The sequence below is a fragment of the Protomyctophum parallelum genome, assembly GCF_964188405.1.
Source record: "Protomyctophum parallelum genome assembly, chromosome: 7".
NCBI classification, from domain to species: domain Eukaryota; kingdom Metazoa; phylum Chordata; class Actinopteri; order Myctophiformes; family Myctophidae; genus Protomyctophum; species Protomyctophum parallelum.
Genome location: NC_139705.1, coordinates 33,894,404 through 33,921,446, shown reverse-complemented (window position 1 = coordinate 33,921,446; position 27,043 = coordinate 33,894,404). Strand labels below are relative to the sequence as shown.

The 27,043-nt window shown below is 43.3% G+C and overlaps 1 protein-coding gene across 2 annotated transcripts in view; it reads right to left on the bottom strand.

Annotated features, from left to right (window-relative positions):
- The window catches only part of prkcz (protein kinase C, zeta), a 144,580-nt gene that overhangs the window by 80,011 nt on the left and 37,526 nt on the right, over positions 1-27,043 (bottom strand). Inside the window, exon 1 of one of the 2 annotated variants that reach the window (XM_083770344.1) lies at positions 6,109-6,202. The exons of the other annotated variant lie outside the window; for it this stretch is intronic. Within the exon in view, the coding sequence (XP_083626470.1) occupies positions 6,109-6,139 (31 nt within the window). The 5' untranslated portion in view covers positions 6,140-6,202. Of the gene's footprint in view, positions 1-6,108; positions 6,203-27,043 lie in introns of those variants that run through there. 2 annotated transcript variants of the gene reach the window in all.

Sequence of the window (27,043 nt, the reverse complement as noted above, 5' to 3'; positions counted from 1 at the left end):
TCATTGATGTGGAATGTTCGACACTGGCAGGGGCTGATTCCGTTAACTTGATTATGATTAAAGCGTGGACCATATAAACGGTTGAGGTTTCGCAGAGTGAAAAATAAAGAAAGATGTCCAATGCACTCTATGCACACACGCCATTTTGGAAAGAACTCAGGCCCCTTCCCTACTTCCTTCACAGGTGTTACCGCTGATACTAATGAAGGCTCTGGTTAACGCAGTCAGGGTGCTGCTATTGGCTGCATGTTGGCTCACTGGAAACGCTCTGCTACACTCAAGTGTTCTTGAGTGAGTTCCAAATGGCCCTGTACGGGTCTGTAACTCTGTGGACACTTACAGGTCCATTTGGCTCCATTTGTACACTCTCAGAGTTATGGGGGTCCTTGAAATTAAACATTTTGAAAACCACTGTACACTAAACGGAACAGAGCCTTAATTAGTATAATTGGTAACACCTGTGAAGGAAGTAGGGAAGCGGCCGGAGTTATTCTGTGTGCATATAGCCCATTTAGAAGTTGCCAACTTTTGTCTTGAGATTTGGAACGGAGGCGGTCACGGACTTCATGTGTAATAAATAATGCAATGTTCTGAGGGGCTTTTCCGGAAGGAACAACAGGGTAGGTGGCAGACGCAGAAGGAACAACAGGGTAGGTGGCAGACGCAGAAGCCTTTCAAACACACGCGTACAAAAATATACATGCAGTCAGACACACAGATGTATGTACAGACACATTGTGTGGGCAGCAGCCAACGCACTGCCATGAGCTTATTATGAGTCAGCAGCTGTTAGGCGACACCATGGAAACAGATCTATCACTCAGTATTACCACCGAAGCCATATTACGCCATTTGAAAGATGAGCTATACTTGAGATCACATAAAGCCGACTCAACCTTTTGGCTTTGTGAAGCAGGTTACAGTGTCAATCGACAAGGACAACATTTTTCAAAATTTCTGGGACAAAGCGTAGTCCCAATTTCTCATCTGCATGACACAAGTTCTTCCCATACAGCCTAATGCTTAATTTAAAAAGATTATTCCATCTTCGGTTCATCTGGGCTGCCTTTTGTGAACACGACCTCTCTCACTGCCCCCCGTTCTCGTTTCATATAGTTTTTTCCCCCTCTTTCATAGCATGGGACCGCATGGCGGACGCCACGGCTAATTAGCTATAGAGCATAGCCGTGGGAGTGGTTTTCTGGACCCACTGAAAAATCGTCCATTCAATTTTCCCATAGAGATTTACAAAAATATTTATATCTATTATTTTAATCCTAGAATCAAGCCATCCAGGACTAGCCTGGGGTCTCTATGGCATAGGCAGCTCCTGGCAGGATCCGCCGGGATAATGTAGACGCAGCTGCGCGACATGAGACTAATTAATTAGAGAGAGTGAGGAGTGTGTGTATGTACGGGTATGCGTGTGTGCGTCAATTTAACAAAGGTGCAGACGATCAGAAATCAGCAGAGAGTGAGCGACGTTTGCGCTATGCCGAATTCAAGCAGACTCGGTCCCAGACTTTTTTTCCCCCCCTGGAAATAAAAACGTCTGGATTTCCGAGGCTATCCAGGACCCTGGTTAATCATGACCATTGATAAAACCATTGATTCTGTGAAAAGCTGATTCTGTGAAAAATGCTAAACAAAGGCTATTTTTTTAATGTAGGTTAATCACATAATTAAATATTATTATTTTTTATTTCACAGAATCAAAGAATCACACTTCCTCTGCCAACCTGGGGGGGGCAGCAGACTGACCTCATGCTTCCTTCTATGCATGAGGAGTCCAAGCTGCTTCTTTTCACCTGACAGGGGAGAGTTTCCCCGGCCGGACATAGAGTGCGGAAGGAACACGTTATTCCGACCAGTTTCTTTCCCCTCCATCAGGCGGGGGGATTATTGCATGTTTTTTGTGAGGGTACCTACCCTAGTGGACACGGAGAGAACATGCAAACTCCACACAGAAAGGCCAACCCCGCCTCTAGTATGGGCACTGATGACGTCCCTTACTGAAGGCCTCTTTCTGTTGCAGTGGCATCTTGCGCTACAAGATGTGGCCTGAATTAAAAACCCAGCCACACATTCGGCTTCAATGACACACCGGGCTCTCTGAGGGACTTGTAGAGGACTAACATTGAACTTGACTTTGTGCTGCTAAACAACACAACGCCTCAGTCAACACGCAGTCTGTGTTGGAGTGTGGCGGCGGCCGGTGGAAGCCATGGCGGTTTTGCCTAAAAATAACATTTCTATCCAAATCCGAAAAACACAAAACATCTCTAATGGGTTTATCCGGATGGAATGCAAGAAACCACTATACAGCCGCGCACGCTGAGCCGATCTACAAGCACACATGTTGTTTCTACGAGTTGCCAGGATGTTTGTAGATCTGCTATTGTGGGGGACAATTTCTTTACATTTAATGAAATGCAAATGCCCAAATAGGGACTATTTAACCCATTTAGGACGGGAACCACTTTTGGTGTTTTTACCCTTCAAGACCCTTTTGTAAAAAATTATATAAATATTTGAAGTTTTCAGAAAACTGGGGTCAGGATTTAGAATCGGCCTCACTCCTAAATGGGTTCAAGCCCGGTCCCAAACCTACGCAATGAGCAGGACTTTGATGTGTGCCAAACAGGTTGATGCACACAGTTAATGATGCACAGTTCATTCAGTTCATTGATGCACACAGTTCATGGCGTGGAATTATTTATTAGAATGTGGTTTGTAACCACAAGGCGATGCTCAAGGCAGCTTTGAAGCCATCCATGTCCAGTGGCACAATCTACTCCTACACAAACACTACTTACTGAATGCACTCAGTTTAAAGCTTGATAGACATTTCTCCCCCTGTGAGCGGTGCAGGGGTCTGGTGATTTCAGCATTCTGTCAGCATATCAGCTTTCACAAGATCAGTTGTGGTGTGTGTGCATGCGCGCACGTGAGCTCGTGCGCACTCGTGTGCGTGTGTGTGTGTGTGTGTGTGTGTGTGTGTGTGTGTGTGTGTGTGTGTGTTTGTTGTAGTCATGATTCAGGCTCAGTCACAATTCGGCCCCAACCTGGTTGTATGAGTTTTTATACAGCAGCTTGACATTTGGTAGACATTCTATCAATACACTATTTCCATATTGGATGCAATTAACACACACACACACACACACACACACACACACACACACACAAAATAACGGGTCTAAAGGATTTAGAACAGCAGCTGTAATAGACATTAGTTAGTAGCAGTACTTGCACACAAGTAGGCCATGTATGGCCTACATGTGAGCAAGGCGCAAGTTGCCACCTCGAGAGAGTGCATTTTCTAGTCTATTTTATTTGAGATTAACTGACTTTTGCATAAGTAAGCTAAAAGCATTCAGCTAACCAGTTGTTGTCCAATAACAACATACAATGCATTATAAACACATGTATGATGCAGTATAAACACATGTATGATGCATTATAAACACATGTATGATCCACTTATAACGCCTCATAACACTTATTATAAATGTTTACAATCACGCATAACAATTTGACGACAATATTTATTTATTTATGAAATATTATAAGTGCTGGTGTCTGAAGCCTGTCCTGAACAGTGAGGATGATTATATGCATTATAAGCTCAGTGGAACATCCCATTATAACTAACATAGTCAGTTATAAAATGTCTACAAAGACAAGACAAGTTATGAATCCTTAAGTTATAAGAGTGCATTATAATGCATTATACCGGTAAATGCAATTATAATGCATTATAGACCTGACCTTTAGGTAAAGTGTTAGTGAAAATACTCTGTATATACTGTATGTCACCTCTCTACAATGCATCTGATAAACAGTAACTGCAGCTCAGTAGATTGCCAAGTGGAATCCCATTTCCCCCCGATGGCATTTCCCACAGCTTGAAAGGGCAAATGATGGTGTAATGAAAGACATCAATATTGCTGTTGCAACTGTAATGGACGTGTTACTGGTCCAATGGTACCACCCATCCAGACATGCTTTCATTCAACTGTAATGGACGTGTTACTGGTCCAATGGTACCACCCATCCAGACATGCTTTCATTCAACTGTAATGGACGTGTTACTGGTCCAATGGTACCACCCATCCAGACATGCTTTAATTCAACTGTAATGGACGTGTTACTGGTCCAATGGTACCACCCATCCAGACATGCTTTCATTCAACTGTAATGGACGTGTTACTGGTCCAATGGTACCACCCATCCAGACATGCTTTCATTCAACTGTAATGGACGTGTTACTGGTCCAATGGTACCACCCATCCAGACATGCTTTCATGTATTTTGTTACCCCTACAGTACACGCAAAAGACGTAACACAAACATATTTAGTATTTTACTTTAACATTGTGTGTGTTAAATGATAAATCTATAAATGGTGCATATATAAAGCACTTTTATCCAAAGCACTTTACATATTGTAGATTGTTCATTACATTCACCCATTCACACACACACACACACACACACACACACACACACACACACACACACACACTGATGGTTTTCCCATCCGTTCTACCGGCCACTCTACCTCTGAGCCACTGCCGTCCCATGCACTGTTACAGCAAATTGGAAAACCAGGATGTTTGCAAACCATTCAACATTCCACAATTTTCATAACTTATATAATATAACTAATGAATCCAAAATATAAACATAGTATGAGAACAAAAGGCAGTTATATGCTAAACAGCCTTAAAATATGAGCATTGAAATGGATATTCTATCCGAACACTTGTCCATGGCCACAGGCTGCTCAGCGCAGGGACTTGCTCGCCTAGCATCTCACATGCGTACAACTCGACGCATGTGAGATGCATCAAAGGCCTTCCCTGTTGATGCACCTGCCTTGTTTTCAAAAGTCTGCCACGTTAAACCATTTAGTATTACGGTATAATAAGAGTGAAGCAAAAGGTGAATGTTTTTCAATATAGTAAAAAAGGCAAAAAGGTTTATATCATGTTTGTGTCTGTGTAAATAAATGGAGGGAATTACCAAAGAAGTCATTTGGTTATTTGTAATGTGACTTGTAACAATAGTGTGCAAATACGTCCTTCCCAGATGAACTATAATCCTTTTCTAAACATCTAGAAACTCTAAAAGGCTTGTTGAAACCATCCTGGGGTGAATGACAAGAGTCACACAAGACTATAAGAGGAAGGGATGTTCGAGTCTAACCATTTTAGGAGGCACTTCTCGTGGGAGATAGACCGCGCTCAGAGGGCTCTAAATAGGTTACACAGATTTCAATCACCAGTCCCTGTGGTACTGTACGACCGGCAGGCAGAAGACGTCAAGGCTGACAATAAAGCCGCCCCAGAAAGAGCGTTTCGGATGCTCTCAGCAAAAGGGAAATGGAAGGTATATTCAATTTAGATGCCATTTAGGACGCTATGATGGAAGCCACAGTCTTTGGTTTGAGAGGTGCTGGGGCAAAATCTGGAGGATTTGATTATGAAGGCAGAAGCTAGCGCCAAGTGCAGCTGAGTTGCTTGATTTATCTTCGACCGTTTCCAATGATAACAATGAGTTTTGCAACAACAGCACGCACGCACGCTCGTGCACAAGCACGCACGCATGCACACAAGCACGCACGCACGCACGCACGCACGCACGCACGCACGCACGCACGCACGCACGCACACAACAACCATTATTATGTTATGCTGCCCTATGCGCCAGCCATCGTAATGGGGATAAGTAAGTAAGTAACCAATATTTTAAACTTTATCTGTTGATAATGTGGCACAGATCTTTGTATTGTATACAGTATATTCCTTCACAGCTTTTTAACTCAAAACTTTGCTTCTGGGGAGTCCCTGGTACAAAATATTTGGCAGATGGCGGCCGGCGGCCAAATACAGATACTTTTCCGGGTCCTTGACATGAAATAGTTTGAGAACCACTGACACAAGACATTTTTAGAATCAGGTCCTCAACAACAAAAAACACCAATATCTGAGTACTTCTTCCACCCCTGCTCCAGACCCTAGCCCTATTTTCGGGATTCCTTGGTTACCTTTAAAAAAAAAGGTAACCAAGGGTCCCGAAAAGGGGGCCGCCCCGGAACCCTACCTTTGACTCGCAGGTAGAAGAGGAGCAGCATCTCTCTGGCTGGCCGGTCTCCCTCCACCACACACGCACACAAGCAAACGCACACACACACACACACACACACACACGCAAACGCACACACACACACGGCCCCCTGGCTGGAGGCTCTCACACCCTGGCTCTCATCATGGTCACTCTCTCCACCTCCACACTTCTCCTCTCTCTTCTTTTTCTCTCCCTCGCTCCTTCTCCCAAATCCACCTACTCCCTCCTCCTGACAAACAGCTTTTGGTCTTGCCTCTCTCTCTGTCACACTCCCAGCTTGATCTCTCAATCTCTCTCTCCCTCCCTCCCTCCCTCTCTCCCTCCTTCTCCTCCTCACACACACACACACACACACACACAAGGCTGCTAGGTCTGCAACGTAAACCCACATCAGGGAAGGGGAGGGGAGGGGGGAGGGGGGGTGCACGGTCATATATATGCCAGTTCATACAATACACTGCAGCTCATCCCCTCTCTCTCTCTCCCGCTGAGCGGACCTGCTCAGGGCTGCCAGGTCCCAGGCTCATTATAGAGTATTATTTTCATGGCTCCTTTTGTCCGTGTGTTAAGCTGTCCCCCATTGAACCGGCTCCGTTGGATCGCTCCATCCATGTGATTATGGGGGCATTTCGGGCAGGCTTTTTGAAGTCGGTTAACCACCATCCCGCAGTCGCGGTCCGCGGCCACAAGATGGCAGACCTTGCTGTGGCTATATGCTATCGGCAGCCCTTTCTCTGCACCCCAACACACTTCCACCTAAATTTAAAACCCCACAGTCTATTTTTAGGAACTGCGCCTTTATACTAATTGGAGCGATAGAGCTTTGAACGCATACTGTAAACAGCGTTGCATGACATTCTAGTCTCATACTATCATATTTAAGAAAATTCTGCCTACTTGCTCAAAATAGGGATGTGAGGTTGAAAGTGGTTAAAACTTTGTGTACAGGCATAGTTATAGGCCACCGTAAACAAACCAGGAAACACAAATGAAAGGAAAGTTTTGTGCGTCATATGACTAGACGATAAACCCACCTTTGAGACTATTAAACCTGTGATTCCATAACTGGGCCTCTCCCCAGTCGGTCCAGGGACTTAATGCCCATTTCCTTTTCGCCAATATTGCAACACCGAGGGAGGCTGTGCAAAGCATTTTCTGCATTCCTTCACAGTGAGGTTGTAAAGGCCATTCCCTGAGCTTTATCAAAGCAATAAGCCTCAAGGAATTCTTTCTTTATCAGCAGCGCTGCTGAAAGAGAGCTCCTTACTGCTGTGGCGGCCTGCGGCCTACTATGGCTGCCAGCATGCACACCTTGCGTTAACAATCCTAGTGGAACCAATACCTTGCATTACAACACATGAGTTAAGTGAGGTGAATGTCATGCTACAGCAGCACATTGGGAGGCAGGTGACTGTGCAGAATGAGAGACTGGGGCTGCATTGTAAAGGCCAGAGAAACAACTGTTATCCTTGACATTAGCCTGCATGAAGTGCCTTTATCAGTCTATACTAGCCTACTTCCCTACTATACACTTGACAAATGCTCACCCTGTTGACAGACAGCATATAGTCTGTCCATTGATGTTTACGCTACAAGGTAGCTAAATCCTAGCTTTTCTGACTATGATATGAAACAGTTGTACCCACTTTGTTTACAGTGTGGCGATCTTGACCTTCACCGGCGTGTTATAGGGTCAATCATTGTGGTGCTACATAAGAGTGCTGGGCTCTGTCCAAAATGCTGTGCGTTTATAGATTAGAATAACAAAAGCATGAAGCTTATCAAGGTGACCTGGTCAGTGTAGCACGAGGGGAGGGGAAAACGGCATCTAATGACTGAGGGAAAAGGGAGCGAGAGTGATGGAAGGAAAGAGATGAAGAAGAGAAACTGGGCCAATGCATTGGAGACATTATTATGAAATGGATTAGGACGGAACACAGGAAACGTGGACTGAGGCACAAAGAAAAGACCATAGAGGCTAAATACTGTATAATAAAACGGTTAAAAATCCACCCAGGAGGGTGGAATAAACCCATCCTCGTCCAGCCACTGCCAGTCCTCGGCACTCAACGCCAGTCAGCTGAATACAGCAGCTTAGCAGGCAGCCCGTACTGGCATACTGTAACCTAGGCTCGCTTTAGCCGACGCCATTGTTGTGTGGTATAGCGTGTGGCAGATAAAGTGTCTGTTCGGCGAGGGCATTATGCAACGCAACGGGGCCAGGCCCTTTTCTGGATTATATAGCCTTCCGTACAGTTGTGCTCCAGGCTATAGTGTATATACTTCACTGCACAGGGTCAATAGTGGGACGCACCGGCGGAGTGCACCGACTGATCCAAGTCCAGGCCAAGAACAGAATGAGGTCAGCCTTGGTCTAGTTCGAGACTGTATATTATAAGGTCGCCATGTGATGAGGGAAGCAGCTGTTAGTGTAAATGGGTGCGATAATGGGCTAAAAGCATTCTATTTTCTGCTTTTAGAATGGGGTTATTCCACGCTTAAAGACATTTGGCGTAGGCGTAGCCCAATTATTCACATATATGGCAATATTTCACTGTAACCGTTCACTGCAAAGTTATTTCATCGTTCTCAATAGTGCTCATTTGAATTTTGAAGCGTTTGCTAAATTCCACGTTGCCCCAGTGAGAGAGAGGGATGGTGTGTTGTTGCAAAAGCTCATAGATCGCCAAAACCATCAACAAATTGTATCTCAGTTTTCAAGTATTCCATTCATGCGGACCATGACTAAGCACAGCGTTGGTGTCCTTGAGCAAGACTCTGAAACCCTAATTGCTCCCGATGTGCAGGTTGGTGACTTACATGGTGACCTCTGCCATCGGTGAGTGTAATGCACAATCTATGTAAAGCGCTTTGGATAAAAGCGCTATAAATGCACCATTTACCATTTAAGCACAGAAAATTGCAATAACATATTGTACAGTAGTGTGGTGGGTTTCAAAGAGGGGTCCATGAACCCCTATAAGAGTCCTTGAGGGCATTAATATAGAATAAAAATAAGTTTAACCATGTTACCCTACGTACATTGGCCATTTGAAAATAGCCTATTTACAAGCTCACAAGTGGGCCGCATGGCTTTTTTTTTTTTTTTTTATCAAAAACAAATTAGAACTTTTAACTCAAATCCAGTAGTAGTAAGCTTTGTCGAGCCATGAGGCCCATAGGGCAGGAGCCTATCTCCTGTTTCTGTAGCGTGAGGCAGCTTGATGTATAAGTACACCCCCTGGACATGACGCTAGTATGTCACAGGGACTTAGCCCAATTGATGCTGAGTGCCAAGCAGGCACTGGCCCCCATTTTTCAGAGACTTTGGTATGACCCGGCTGGGGATGGAACCCCAACCTCCCAGCCCCAGGGCGGACAGTGGACACTCTAACCACAAGGCCCACTGAGCTGGTCTCATTCATGGCCAAATACATGGGAGTCCTTGACATGACAAAGTTTGAGAACCACAGCTCTATAGTCAGTCTAGTAGGATTGTTAAAGTCTGAGTGTGAAAATAACAGATGTATTATCTTTGTTATTTACAGTATGCATGTGAGGTTGATATTGTGCAGTGCACTGAAAAACGTATGTTGCTAATATCAGTGGTGCTCAAACTTGTTAATGTCATCTTAATGCATGCCGCCGCCCCCCATCTCAAAATATTTAGTTCTAGGAAGCCCCAGAAGCAATGTTTTGAATATATACACACACACACACACACACACACACACACACACACACACACACACACACACACACACACACACACACACACACACACACACACACACACACACACACACACACACACAGTATATATTCAAATTTGATTTGCACACATTTTCAATAAAAACAAAATAGCCAAAGTATAAAATAACACACTTTGTATCTCCATATTTCAACTTTTTATGTATTTTCTTTCAATGGCCTGCCCTACTTCATCATACATTTGTCACAGAAAGGAGGCAAAAATACAAGCCCACAACGTGTCAGAGACATGATTTACTATTTAAAAAATATTCAAAAAAATTATCATTAGAAAAGAATGACAGCAACAAAGTGCAAAATCAGATGGCACGAACCCTATAGTCAACAAATGACAGGGTAAATACAATTGCATAGAGTGCAAAGAGAACAGTGGTGTGTTTCAAAGTAACTATAGGATCAGCCTTTGCATCTCGTCTAAACACCATGTTATCTAAATAACCTTCTTTACATTTGTAGTCAAGCCAAACAAATGTGCCTGCAATGCTTCTAGTGACTGGAGGAATATGCCTGATTTATTGGTTTACTATGAAAACCTGCATCTCATGTCAGACATGCTCCATATATGGCCTCATGTCAGTCAGTCCATCACGCCTCGTGACAAGCTCCATATATGGCCGTGTCCATATATGAAGATCACGACACTGACCTCATCAAACCCTGGGTAGCCATACTATGGAGAAGACTGGATCGTCACCTAGATCTGCATATGGAGCCGGCCAGCAACTCTACATCTGACCACAGTCCACAGGGATACCATGTTGATCTGACCTCATCAAACCCTTAGATCTCCATATATGGAGCTGACCCGTCTTTCCTCTTTGATGTCTCCCTTTTGACTGATACCAGTCCATTCAAACTCTAGATGGGCCCGCCCCAAAATAACATCAGAATGGCAAGTTCAGAGGCATTAAGAGGCCAACATTGTAAAGAGTACCAATATAGTATCAACTAGTGGGCAGTAAAGTGAATTCTCTCAAAAAGTCCCTCCGACGAGCTCCACTTGTTTTACGTTTTCATTTGGAGACGGCCCATCCAGTTCTCCAGGGTATGAGGATGATTAGTGCTTTGTCCCCAACATGTCCCCAGAGCTCTGAAACGCCACTGCCTTCCTTGTAGTCTGCGGCAAGGCAGAGCTATTTTCAGGAGCAACATATTTCCCACTTGCTCTCTTTTAATGTGGGGGGGGGGGGGGGGGGGGGGTGAGGAAAACAACTCTATCCCAAAGTCTGCATAGCCAGGAGCCATTCGCTCAATGCAAAGGGGCAACCCCGACAGATGTGTTGAAAGATGGCTTATGAATGCAGTCCACAGATGTGGGCCTAGTCTGCACCGCAGGGAAGCTTTCACTCACAGTGCTGCAGTTCTCAAGGCTTCTGCCCAAACAGTGCCCTTTATCATCTCTCTCCTGTGGGGTTGAGAATGACATGGCATGACTGAACCACAAAAGGTCCTTAAAACAGACTTGTCCATCCATGCCCTTCAATTCAGGCTTAATACTGGAGATTATCGAAGAAACCAGGTGTGTTTTTGAGTGGAGCTATGTATGTCATGGCTGGGTCTGAGCACTATGTGTGTGGCTGGCTGGCTGGCTAGCTAGCTGGGTCTGAGCACGAAAACAGCATAGTTGTTTTTCACCACCTGTGCGCAACCTAACACACACACAAAGACACACATACTGTATATGTGATGATTTCGGGTGTGCCAGTACAGTGACAGTACAGTACAGTACAGTACAGTACAGTACAGTACAGTACAGTACAGTACAGTACAGTACAGTACAGTACAGTACAGTACAGTACAGTACAGTACAGTACAGTACAGTACAGGGACCCCCACACGGTAACTGTAATTTCTCAACCGTTTCGGACGTGGGGCGGCTCGCCGGAACCGGCCCGGCACCCAGGGTGTTCCTGTGGGTATGGACATTCCCCCCCCACCCCCCTTCCCGGTGACCCCCACACAGAGTTTCACCACTCACTTCACACAGGTGTGATTTTTAAACAGAAATTGAAAGTTATTTTGTTACTGTCGAAATTATGAATTATGAAATGTATCTGCATAAAGTCATATAGGTTGCTTGTAAGGAAACCATCACCCGGAAGTGGCTACAGGCCACGTGACCTACAAATAGGAAGATTTTACTTCTCTCTTTAGACTGAGAACTGAACAATATGTTAAGAATTGTAAGAAACGGTTATTACTGTATATTGGGGAATGTAGCTCATTGCATGAATGATTAAAAGAAATCTCTGAAATGTAAATTGTAATGTAATGCACTACCCACCTCAACACAATTGTATTGTTTCTTCTTTTTCTTTATTGTCCATATTTTCTTTTCCGTGTGTATGTCTTTTATGTGTGATCTTATGTTTACTGAATGTGCACCCCATTTCCCAAAACGGCCTGATTTGGGAATGTCACGCCAGGAGTAGACCACCACCACACATTAGTCACACCGACCAGTACAATGTCACCGTGTAATGTCCGTCAGTCTCGTTGTGTACTGTACCATCTGGCAGACATGTTTAGTCAAGGTTACCTACAGGAGTCAGGACGGTGAGTGAGTGAATACAGTGTAAGTTTAGCACAGGTGGTCCCACTTGGATTTAAAGTCCTTCAGAGCATGGAGTTGCCACTATGTCCATTCATTGTCCACCTACTGCCCAGTGCGAAAGCAGCAAAAATACTTTAAAAGACTCTAATGACCTGCGTTACAATCAATAGTTACAAGCCGGGATTTACTTTCCACCCTATATGTATAGCCTTGGTTAACACACTGTACATAACAATGTCATAAGTTATGACATTGGTATGTACAGTTTTCTGTACAGTTTTCTGAAATACCTGTGTTTCTGTCAGTGGTGTTCAATATTTCATGTCAAGGACCCCAAAAATGTAATTGGCCACCGACCCCCATCTGAAAATATGTTATTCCAGGATCCCCTCAGAAGCAAAGATTTGAGTTAAAAACGTTTTCAAGATTTTTCAAAAATAGCAGATCTACAAGTTCGTAGCGTGGCACTCCATTGTTTCGGAGATGCAAACAACTCGGGTATGAACATTGCACTCGTGTGACAGATTGTAAATATAGCGCAAAGCTATAGGGGACCTGAAATGACCACCATTGAAGATGGGATGTGCAAAGATTTGTTTTAAAGTTCCTGAGCCACGAAAAGGAGACACATTTCTATTCAAGAACCACCTGCAACTAAGTCTTGTTTGTTTGCATCTCCAACACGCCCAGTGACATTGATTGCCTTCCCCTATTCGCACGTACTATAGTGTGTGTTAATCACTGCATCACGCCTCCAAGTCTGGCTCATGCTAGGCCCTTATCTCTACCCTCCCTGACTCTAACAAGCTCTTCAACTATATCTGCCGAGGATGAGTCATGATGCACACAGTGGATGTGACAGTCCTTTGCGTACATATACTCGCATTATATCTCAGAAATATTCTCTGTCTTCATTTTTAGACTTGTGGCGTTAATTATTAAACAACTGACATTATTGCCGGGTTGCACCAGTGTTGATTTCGTCGACTAAAACTAAGATGAAAAATGTTCGTCGACTACCTTTTTGCACTGACGAAAACTAAATGGAAACTAAATGAAAACTAAGCTATGATGACTAAAACTAAGACTAAATATATTGACAATTTGGTCAACAAATAAAAACTAAACTAACTTTGTTTGGAAGGGACTAGTGGACAAAAGATCCAGTATAAGTCATTTTGCACTTGGTTTGAATGCTGAAAATAGCCAATCTACAAGCAACAGCTTGTAGATCGGCTATTATCAGCAAGTATAAAATCAGTCATTACGACGGCATCAAGGTCCGCCAAAACACATTTTAGTCGACCAAATCAACTGTAGATTTAGTCGACTAAAACTAGACTAACACAAAAACATACCAGGTGACTAAAATGTGACTAAAACTAAGACTATGACTAAACTAAAATAGAAATTTGCTGTCAAAAACAACACTGGGTTGCACCTAAGAACTGATCTGAAGCAGGAGGCATAACGCTCAAGGTGGGGACAAAAACAATAGGTTGATGGAGTGTATAGCATGTACACATGAAAGCCTTTTTACATACAGTGATTTTATAAACACTCTGGTGGTGATTCTAGACGGATTCTAGAGTTATGGTTTAGGTAAGTGGGTCTCAACCTTCTCTTGATCAGAGGGCCCACTTGAAAATCTGTTTGCGGCCCACCCATCTGATCGCTTAACATGGTAGCTGATAATGGGTCACGAATCACAATCAATCAATCGCCTTCCGGCTTGGATCAATGGAACACAGTTATGCCTTAGTTCCTATGTATCTGTGCAATGCAATTATAATTTATTATTTAATATAATACTTTTTCATGGGGGTTGGGGGATATTGTCACTTGTCCAAAATAGGGTTGCCAGATTGAAAGCAGTCCTCTAACTGGTCAAAGAACTACAACAGCTATTCTATTCTGTACCAGAATGCAATGCAGTTAGAAAGCATTTTTTGAATGTTTTGAAAAGGAGTGCAGGCCATGCAGGGCCGCTCTGGGCCATAACGCTGATGAAACAACGGGATCTTTTTGATGCACCAGCAGGCATTTCAGGAAACACAGGAGGAAGAAGAGAAAAGACTGCAAAAACAAAATTGATCTTCACCTTCGCTCTGGTGACAATAGACCGAGAAACTGCATGATCATCTGCCCTGCTCTCTCTATCCAGGGCCTAGATTTGAAACTCAACCATATTCTGCACTTCTTCAAAGTAAACAAGGGATATGGGGTTGAGGGGAACCATGGGACCTGTGAGAAAGAAGACCATTGTTGCAAAATCTGCCACGAAGCAAGTTATTCACAGCCAGGCATATATTTTTTCTCTCTCTTTTTAATCTTCTCTGGGAGCATTTCAGGCTTTATTTGAATGAGAGAGAGGGCAGCAGTGGGCTTCAGGTCAATGGGCCTCATGCGCCAATAAGTTCCTAAACTCTTACATTTCTTCCTAAATAAATTCCTAAAATAAGTCAGATTCATGAAACGTTCTTAACCCATTCTGACCTGAGATCAGATTAAAAAAATGTCTATTACATCCTGACAGTTTCATTATTAACCCATTCTGACCTGAGATCAGATTAAAAAAAATGTCAGTCGTTCTTCGATTTTTCAAAAAATAGCAGACCTACAAGCTCGTATCGCGCCACTCGGTGGCGCGATATGAGCTTGTAGATCTGCTATTTTTCAATAGCTAAAGCATAACATGATGCTAACACCAAAATGGGTGCCCGGTCAGAATGGGTTAAGTAGGCAGAATTGTTTGTAAGCATGTTCTTATGATGATGAATGCAAATCCTCGTAACTTGAAGGGGTGTGCCAGTTCATTCAAATTATCATAGGTAGACGCCCCACCTATCCTAATTAGCATCCTAATGACCTAATTAGCACTAATCCCCATATACGATCAGATATCTCTGCCGACTGGTACGTCTGCTGGCTAGAACAGTTAACAAACTTAACTCATAAACCAACAAAGTGGAAAAAGCTGCACTCCAAAATAAAAGATGCAAGACTGGCTCAGAATGCAATTCCTCATGTTTTATTTAGGAACGCTGACACGTTTCGGCAAACAGCCTTCTTCAGAGCAGACTACTTATTTTTAATCTGCTCTGAAGAAGGCTGTTGCTGAAACGCAAACGCAACGAAACCCCCCAACACTCCGAAAATTATAATTTTTAAAATATGATTATGGCAAATAATCACAGAATGTCACTGCACTGCGAGACATGCAGCTGCTGTATACTCCCACAGCTGCTCTATACATCTCCTTACAACAGTGTTTTACTGGATTTTGCCGTTTGTGTTAAATAACACCATGAAACCGCCATTACCCTTTTCATGTCGCGCACCCCCTAGAGGGCGTCCGCGCACCACAAGGGGTGCACGCACCACAGTTTGGGAACCCCTGATTCTAGTTGAGTTAGTCTGGTGGTGTAGCTAGAATTATTCTAGTTACACCACCAGACTAACTCAACCCCTAACACAAATGTCAATTTCCTGCCTCTTTTGCCATCTCCTCACAACAGATTGAAATCAATTTTCAGCACAGGTGCCTCTTCACTACAGCCTCGCTCTCTCTTCAATACAGCCTCTCTCTCTCTTCAATACAGCCTCTTTTCAGCCTGAAATTATTCACTGCTGGAGATGAGTAATTTGAAAAGAGGGGTGAAAACATAATAATATGAAAAGGACAGGCTGCTAAACCATGCAACACAAACATCATAATAAAAAGCAGCAACAACCTAAAACAACAATTTCATGGTTGTGCATATAATAGGAATCTGACACCATTACTGTACGCACATTACATGCAGCTCAGTCACTGATGTAATAATGCAGCAGTTAAAACAATTCCTGAATCCCAGAGGCCAGTCTAATCACTTCTGAGAGGACTGGGATTATTCCGTGTAAGAAACACCCAATCAGCTCCTACTGTTATAGCCCTCTCTCTCACTGACATGTACACGCATAATGTACGAGGGAAGGAGCCATACAATCGCATTCTGAAATCAATGCATGCAACCACATATACAGTAGAAGACTATCTATTTGTGTGAGGAGATCTGTGATGAGATGAGGGTAGTGCCAATTCATGCCAGCACAAACGGAATCCAAACCTTATGAACATACAATCCATGATCTTAGCAGAAAACACTACATACAAGTAGAAAGAACAGATGATGATTTGTCTTGATAACATCATTGCATATCAAAAGAGAGAATTGACTGAACAAAAGGAGAGAGAGAGAGAGAGAGAGAGAGAGAGAGAGAGAGAGAGAGAGAGAGATCTCAGTGTTGTGGTCAGGAATGGGGAAGGACGAATTATAAAAGAATGGGGTGGCCTGCAGGTTCAAAACAAATACAAACATAGAATCTGGGCCAGGTTAGTGGACATGTGCCACATACACATACTGTAAGTGCAGACCAACGTCATGGCTCCTGAAATATATTTTACATTCCCCGCCCCCCCCCCCCCTCTATTATTTTTCCTGTCTCACTCCGCCTGCACAGATAAAAGGACTGCACAGATGCCTGAAATATTAGAACATGAAGATGAATACATAATGAGAAGTGGAGAGAGATGTGAAAGAGGGATGCAGACAGAGAACATCTTGGAAAGAGCAAACCCTCACCCTAAACCTAACCTCCCACGGGGCAGCACACCTAAACCTAACCTTAACCCATGTCTAACCAATGACTAGTCCAAACTAAGAATGCACCCCGGAGAGAGAGAGAGAGAGAGAGAGAGAGAGAGAACCAAGGGTGATGAGAGCATAGGTAAATGCAATGTTTCAGCTGAGAGAGCTGGTGTCATGATTACTTGTGTGTATCATAATCAAATACAGATCACCTCAGGGTGTGCACAGCCGCACAGACCTCATCTGGCTCCTCAGACGCATACACACACAGCCAGGCCTTGGCCAGCAGCGTACAACCCGTCAGAGGAAAGACGGTGACAGAATACTTCTAGTGGAGATTAATTTCAGCTAGATCATGCAGAAATAAGTGACGTATAGCAGTGCAACATCGTTAGCTTACTTGGCTACCGTAAAAATAATACATGTATGAATATGAATATTGTCCTAATTCATTCCAATAGAAAGTTTTTGTTTTATGCCATATAGTTTTGTTTGACCCGACCGCCACGGTGTCCCATCGGCATCGCCCGTGTTGTGACACAGATGCGTGCCTAACATCACCATGCAGCTGTGGGGCCAGAGTCATTAACGGGTTTTGTTTCCTAGCACGCAGCTCCTCGGTGATGCCCGCCCCCTAATTCCTACTGCAGCTCCTTGAGAGCAGGAATACGAGACCATGGGCATTGTTGGCAAAATGGCAGACCGACTTCTACTTGTGGTTTATTAGTGGGGATAGAGGAGCTAGGACAGAGCAGTATAGGACCCGAGACTCACACCCGTCCCCCATGCGGTCTGTACGTAACTTACTGGATGACTTCCAAAAATATGTCATCCCTAGTATAACCCCATTGTTCTAAAAACATTGCGGCTGACTGGAATTGCCTCATACTGTCTGTAGATGGGGAACCATCTCTTCCATCACTTCCTGTTTTACAGCCATTACATTTGAGGCTGTCATAATGACAACAATGTTGAATCTGTTGTTTCTGGTATGCTTCATGGAACACCATTCTGGAAAGAAGTCGAGCCAATTCACAGTGTGGAGTTTCAATGAACAGCTGTGTATGGTGACTGGTTCGACTATGCTTCGCATATAAGTATACTACACGATTGATACTGTCTGTCTCTATTTCTGCACGCACGCACACGCGCACACACACACACGCACACACACACACACACACACACACACACACACACACACACACACACACACACACACACACACACACACACACACACACACACACACACACACACACACACACACACACACACACACACACACACACACACACACACTCCAAAAGTACCATTTCCATCTGCAATTCTGCATGGCAACTGAATCATCCAAACCATTACAGACTGAACAAGCAGTCAATTGAGCATGGCGTATGAGAAGTGGTAAACGTGTGTTTGTGTGCGCGTGCGTGTGTGTGTGTGCATGCGTGCGTGCGCGTGTGCATGCACATGTGGCTTCACCCATACACATTCACACAGTAGGCTGGTTCCTCACTGCAATGCAACAGGATTGTGATGCAGGCCTAGAATGAGAATGAAGAACATGTATTGTGTTTCTTTACTGCAGAGCTTTCCTCCAGCAGCGAGGAGAGGACGTGCCAACACTCACGTGGGTGTAGAAGACATTACTATTCACTCTTTACGTAAGCATCCGCAAGAATAGTCTCAGTGAAGACGGGTGCCTCCGCTATGATGACACGCATGATAATACCACCATCTCCCACTTCATATCTTCTTCCTTCTGCATGCCGTTTTCTTACACCAGTGCCCAGCGGTGTTGATTTCGTCGACTAAAACTAAGACGAATTTATTTTTCACTGACAAAAACTAAATAAAAACGAAATGAAAACTAAGCTATGATGACTAAAACCAAGACTAAAACTATCGACAATTTCGTCAACAAATAAAAACTAGACTAAAATGTTAGGAAGGGACTAGTGGACCCAGGATAAGTCATTTTACACTTGGTTGCATGCTGAAAATAGATCTACAACGCGTCGCACTGCGACGCGTTGTAGATCGGCTATTTTCAGCAAGCGTAAAATCAGCCAATATGATGGCATCAAGGCCCACCAAATACATTTTGACATTTAGTCGACTAAAACTAGACTAACACAAAATAATTCCAGAGGATTAAAATGAGACTAAAATTAAATGAAAACTATTCAAAAGACTATATGGCTAAAACAAAAATCTAATTTTGCTGCCAAAAACAATACCAGTGCCCAGTGCCCATGCAGGGGAATATGCCACGATCTTTTTGACCACAACATTGAACTATGTCATTAATATAATAACTTAAGAGTTGTTGTGTGGAAATAAAAAAAGTCCCCCCCCTCTGTTTAGCCTAGAACTGGAGGTCTAGAACTTGGGGTCATGACATCACGTCGGTCGGTATACCTGCCTGCAGACTCAGTACACCGACATGATGTCACCAATAACACAAGAGATAACACAAGAGATTTGGCAAAAGGCGGTTCAAGTCACAAGTTTCACAAAGACTAGATTTAAGAGGTTAACTTACTTATTTTCAATACTTTAGTCTACTGCTATATATGGCATTATGTAAGCAGCCTGACATGTCAGGTGCTTGAAAAGCGCCTGGACTACATTTGCACGCACCACTACTGACGACCATAAAGACGACCGTAGTAGACACTTTTTCATGATTGGCTGCCTCATAGGCTGCCTAATGGGAGACATACTCATGAAACCCATTGTCTGAACGGCATAAAAACCCAAACTCTGAATGCTCTATGGAGCTATAGAGGACAACCATAACAAAATACAGTGAGTGAACCAACAAAAGAACGTCGGAAACGAACGAAAACGGGCTCTACAAGACCTGGCAGTTATGACTGAGTCATTCTTGTTTGGTTTGCAGTACCCTAACCTACAGCAGTACATTACATGTATACATTTTTTTGATAAAAATACATTCAATGATTTGTAAATAGCCTTATACTGGCCAGTGTTTGAATAAATTAAGTAGTAGTAGGCTATAATACTAGTACAAACTAGACCTGTATGCTCTAGTAGTGCTTCTATCAGTCACATTTTGGTCAGCGTGCCAAGGGAAGAACAATGGCGCTTTGCTGTGCCACAGTCAAAGCTATACCAACAAGGCTAGCATTGACTGCATCACTGCTGTCATCTCGGTGAGGGCAGCTACAACATGTAGCCTACCCAATGACCGCGAGGACATAATGATGAATACACTCTTTTGCTTATTTTTTTTGTAATACTAGAAGAGACAAATGCTTACACATAGGCTAGCACATGTCACGTTTTATACAACAGTGGTTCTCAAACCGGGGTCCGGGGACACCCCTAGGGGTCCTTGAAGGGGTTCCAGGGGGGTCCCCAGGAAAATGTGTTCATATAGTCGGTTTAATCACCTCAAACCTATATTGGTGGTTAAAAATAGACGACTATACCAGCCAGGTCTGCATGCTTGTAGATCTTGTAGATGGTTGACTGAAAACATATTCATTCGGGAGTCTTCGTGACAAGACAATGTTTGAAAGCCACTGCTCTACATATCAAACTATCAGTGGTTGAAAAAGTACTCACATGTTTTACGTAAAAGTATCAATACTGCAATATAGAAATACTCTGTTACAAGTAAAAGTCCAGAATTCAAAATGGAGTAAAAGTACAAAGGTATTGGTATCAAAATGTACTTAAAGTACCAAAAGTAAAAGTAGGCAGAATGTCCCATTTCAAGTTTTCAAATGTAGCAGATCTACACGCTTTGTGAGCTTGTCGATCGGCAATTTTCAAATGGCCGAAATGTATACAGGGCTAAAGTGGTTAATGTATGTTTTGTAATAATATAAAAAATATTTAAAAAAAAGTAACTAGTAACTAAAGTTTTCAAATAAATGTAGTGGAGTAAAAGTACAATATTTGGATCCAAAATGTAGTGAAGTAGTGAAAGTATTGAAAATTGGAAATACTCGGGTGTAGTACTAAGTACTAATATCTCAAAATTGTACTTAAGTACAGTACTTAACCCATTCTAGGCGGTAACCCATTTTGGTGTTAGCATTATGTTATGCTTTAGCTATTGAAAAATAGCAGATCTACAAGCTCTACGAGCTTGTAGGTCTGCTATTTTTGAAAAATCGGAAGACATAGAAGACATTTTTTTTAATCTGATCTCAGGTCAGAATGAAAAACTGCCAGGATGTAGAAGACATTTTTTTAATCTGATCTCAGGTCAGAATGGGTTAAGTAAATGTACTTAGTTACTTTCCACAACCGCAAACAATGTGTAAAATAAATCAGGTCTGATTTATACGCATAGTCGTACGATGGCGTCTTGTGCCGAAAATGGCCCATCTAAAAGTTCACAACGCACTGCGAAGCCAACCCAACTCTAACCGTAACCTCACATGAAGCCACAGGTTAGTTTTAACCTGCCTCGGGTTAGTTTTAACCTGCCGTGCATGTCGGGAGCCACGGGTGAGTTTTAACCCGGCCATGGGTTAGTTGCAACTGGCAGCGCATGTCAGGAGCGACGGTGTTGTTGGTCTAATGCCTGTCGGGCTGTTAGTATGTCTAACAAACGGACAGTATGCACGCCGTGATGGAGACAGTTGTGATGGACAGTTAACATGGAGATAGAGGTGAGAGCAGAAAACAATGTGTTTTTGTATGGAGAACCAGGGACATGCAGGGAAGATGAGAGGGGCTGAAATGTCCAAAAAGGGCACATCACTCCGGCAACCAGCCGGTGAAAATTGTTTTGACCTTTCTAGCCAGTAAGATCTAATTTTAAATTAACACTAGGTTTATACAGTACTTGTCATGAAAACAGTAGATCGGCTATTTTTGGCAACAAGACACAATTAGGCATCATCATCAAGCGCACACTAGCTAGCGGGGGCCGGCTAGCTCCCTCCCGCATTCTAATCAATGCTACCGTGGAGAGCTTCCCCGCTGCTCTGTTATGACCAGGACAGAACGTGGTACATGTGGGTGTGCTGCAGTGCAGCATGAAGGCCACCGCTAACCTCACCCAGCCAGCCAGCCAGCCAAGCCTGACACATTATTAGAACTCCACTGCTAAAGCAAGAGGCTACGCCGCCTGCAGGATCCAGATCTGCATTAATTTAGTAGCTATGGAGACGTTTCATGAGCTCATTATATAATGCATAACATCGCACGCACGTACACATGCAGACACACGCAAGCACACGCACGCACGCACACACACACACACACACACACACACACACACACACACACACACACACACACACACACACACACACACACACACACACACACACACACACACACACACACACACACACACAGTACTGTATATATGTATGTATGTAGTTATTGCCTAACTGGTGGAAACTGGTTATTCGTGGGGAAAAACAAACTGACCCGGACTGCCCCCAGTAGTACAAACACAATGTATGTCTCCTCCATGGGGTGCACATGCACACTGGACAATTTGAAAATGACTTACTAACATAAATTGAGACAACGTAACCAAACATGAATAAACTCAGTGGAGTGCAGACCTCCACCAAGGCTTATAAATATCCCCAGTTTGAGAGGTTTTGCGTAATGGTGGTGGTGGGGGGGGGGGGGGGTTAAACCAGGCTAGGTCTCATCCTCTTAGAACCATATGCACACAGCAAATGTTGTCAGTGGTGTAGTAAAGTATATTTTAGTCATTTACACAAGTACTGTACTTAAGTACAGTACTGTTTATGTTTTACTTTACTAGAGTATTTCCAATTTACAGTACTTTAGCTCTGCTATTTTCAAAAGATTTGTATACATTTTATACACTAGACCTGTACGTGCCCGTTGGCCACTGGCCTACTTGAGTTGAGAGTGATGCAACTTGGGAACCTAATAATACCCGCTGTCAACTTATCATAGCACCCGTTTTAACTATCTGTCTGTGTCCCAAAAGGAGATCTCTGTATTTGTCTGTCTGCCTGTGTGTGAAGAGTGCAAATGTCGAATGTCGTGTGTGACGAATGTGAAGTCGGTGGGGCAAACGGTTCTTGCATTACAACCGCACACACACACACACACACACACACACACACACACACACACACACACACACACACACACACACACACACACACACACACACACACACACACACACACACACACACACACACACACGCAGACAGACAGACAGAGACGTGACGCATTTATAGTAGGATTAGAAACGGACATTCTGCATACTTCTACTTTTGGTATTTTAAGTACATTTTGATGCCAATACTTTTGTACTTTTACTCAAGTAAATTCAGAATACCGAATTAAACTTTACTTAACCTTTACTAACAGAGTGTATGTTTTATGTTTACATTGTGGTATTGCTACATTTACTTATTAAAGAAATGTAGTACTAGTAATAGTAATAGTAATAGTAATAGTAATAGTAATAGTAATAGTATGACAAAAGGGCTATATAAGGTGACAACAGAAATCTACAACAAGACGTCACGCCGCGGTGGTCACCGCTCACCCAAACACATGTCTCTGTTTTTACTAACCATCGTTACGGTGGTCACCGCTCACCCAAACACATGTCTCTGTTTTTACTAACCATCGTTTGGGTGGTCACCGCTCACCCAAACACATGTCTCTGTTTTTACTAACCATCGTTTGGGTGGTCACCGCTCACCCAAACACATGTCTCTGTTTTTACTAACCATCGTTTCGGTGGTCACCGCTCACCCAAACACATGTCTCTGTTTTTACTAACCATCGTTTCGGTGGTCACCGCTCACCCAAACACATGTCTCTGTTTTTACTAACCATCGTTACGGTGGTCACCGCTCACCCAAACACATGTCTCTGTTTTTACTAACCATCGTTACGGTGGTCACTGCTCACCCAAACACATGTCTCTGTTTTTACTAACCACCGTTTCGGTGGTCACCGCTCACCCAAACACATGTCTCTGTTTTTACTAACCATCGTTACGGTGGTCACCGCTCACCCAAACACATGTCTCTGTTTTTACTAACCATCGTTACGGTGGTCACTGCTCACCCAAACACATGTCTCTGTTTTTACTAACCATCGTTTCGGTGGTCACCGCTCACCCAAACACATGTCTCTGTTTTTACTAACCATCGTTACGGTGGTCACCGCTCACCCAAACACATGTCTCTGTTTTTACTAACCATCGTTTCGGTGGTCACCGCTCACCCAAACACATGTCTCTGTTTTTACTAAACATCGTTACGGTGGTCACCGCTCACCCAAACACATGTCTCTGTTTTTACTAACCACCGTTTCGGTGGTCACCGCTCACCCAAACACATGTCTCTGTTTTTACTAACCATCGTTACGGTGGTCACCGCTCACCCAAACACATGTCTCTGTTTTTACTAAGCATCGTTTCGGTGGTCACCGCTCACCCAAACACATGTCTCTGTTTTTACTAACCATCGTTACGGTGGTCACTGCTCACCCAAACACATGTCTCTGTTTTTACTAAACACCGGTGGTGATAAGGTGACCTAAAACTGGAGTATGAATAGGCATCAAGGGCTCAGGCAATGTGTTTTACAAAATGGAATGTTTGGACTAATGGTGACACTAGAGGGTCACTTCCTCCTGGGAGCTTGTAATTGCACAGCGAATGACTGCAATCCGGCCAGTACATTTCAGGATATATTGGTCAGGCAGACAAACAGACGGGTGGAAAAGGTAATCATGAAAAGGTCACGGTTAATTTGGAACCAAGCTGATTCACGCTCGCTGGTTCACACTAAGGACGAGTCGTCATCGACGATGGCAAAAAGAACAACGTCTTTCGAGACAGTGTGTCAAAGAAGGGTAAATATTTGACTCAAGTTTTCTTCTGAATCTTCTCTTTCTCCATTTCTTTCACCTTTTGCTTTACCCTCTTTTCATATTTCTGTCGCTCTGATATTAGTCAAACATTAGGTCATTTGTACTTTGTTAGACGTCGATGTCGTGTGACGAAAATATCAGATCTACAAGCACAACTCATGAGCTTGTAGATCTGCTATTTTTGGACGCACTGTCTATGCTTTGACAGTGGAATTGTGTGATGCGTGAAGAGCCTGCGCACGCACGCACGCACAGTGTGTGACAGTGACTTAAGCACCCTTGGGGTGTCTGAAGAAGAAAATGGGAGAAGATGGAGGAAGTAAGACAACACGCACAAAATCTCACAGAATATATAGAAGCCAATTTTATACCTGAAGTCAATGGAGAGATAAACAATATGATGTCATCAACATCGTCCGAGATCCAGTGGAAGGCAGACTTGTTATTTTGGGGGTTCGACAGCACATAGTATGGTTAAATCAAATCATACAATGTGATACCAAGAGCTACATTGTATTTAGCTCTTGGCAATCTAGTGCTAGAATGACTAGAAGAGGGTCTGTGTGTGTGTGTGTGTGTGTGTGTGTGTGTGTGTGTGTGTGTGTGTGTGTGTGTGTGTGTTCGTGTGTCCGCAGCAAATCTCACAAAACCACTGGACCGATCTGTGTCAAATGTCTTGTGCATTCTGCCAGTATAGGCCAAGAAAATGTATTATTCATATTGTGAATATTTCTCACACAATACTGACATCATGGACAGGAGCGTGACACGTCCCCACACGGTACATCTGATCTGTAATCATTGACAGTGTACTTCTATTGCACCGGTTCCCAAACACTGACTTGTCAGTCGCGGACACATTTTTATGGGTCCCTTTATTTTTGTTTCCTACATTTTAGTTTTTAATTATTATAATTTCAAAAAAGAAATCCCAAAAAAGACCAACAAAAATATGTTTTGTTGACTAATTTCATGAGTAAATCAAAGAAAAATGTACGGCATTACGTAGAAAACACATGTTTAAGTAGTAGTGAAAATGGCCGATCTACAAGCTCACAACGCGGTGTGAAGCGGCACATTGTGAGCTTGTAGATCGCCTATTTTCACTAGGTTGGGACCCGTTGGAGACAAAATGTCTCTTTTGGGTCATGGGCTAAAACGTTTGAGTCGGACTCATCAGCGTGAAGATGGTGTACACTGGACATCTGGTTCCAGCCAGGGCAGACACACATACAGTACACACAAAACATTGTGCTGAACCCAAGTCCCAACCTCGTCCCCTCTCGTCACTTTGACCCCCGCTTTGTCTTACAAACGAGGCCCCGACACCTGCAGCCATTTGTACACTGTCACAAATGAACGTGCGCCAGCCTGCCTGCTGTAATGAATCCAGCAACACTTACAGTATGACGTTTTGAGTCCAGCAGTGCATAATTATGGCATATTCCTCTGTGCTACCGTTAGTAAGGTCAGGTGACACCTGTCGAAGACCGTAAGCATGGTCAAAATGATGTTTACTTGTGGTTTTTTGCACAGTACATTTATTTTCATTTATTATTAATCGTTGCTATTTAGACCAATGTAGTCGATAATAAATTAGATTTCATTTTCATATCGGTTTGCTGATATACGTATAAATAAAAATAAATAAAAATATATGATATATCACAAGAATGACTCAAGTCATAACTACCATACCATACCATACCAGGTGCAGGAAGCTCTCGTTTATGAACAACATCAACAGTATAATCAGTGTGTGTGCCGCAGCCTCTGCCTCAGTTTACGGCTTTATGAGTATGGGTTTTATGCCGTTCAGACTATGGGTTTTAGGCGTAAGTCTCCAATTGGCTTAGAGGCAGCCTAGAGACGAGGCAGCCAATCCTGAAAAAGTGTTCACTACAGTCGCTAGTAGAGGTAGTAGAAAATGTAATCAAACACACACACACTTCTCGATTATTCGATGAATCAAGAAAGTTATCAATAGAATATAATCGCTAAGAAGACAATGGTTTTGCAAGCAAACTGCAGCCCTAATCCACTACTCTGTACTAGAGCTACCATGAACAATCCACTAAGAT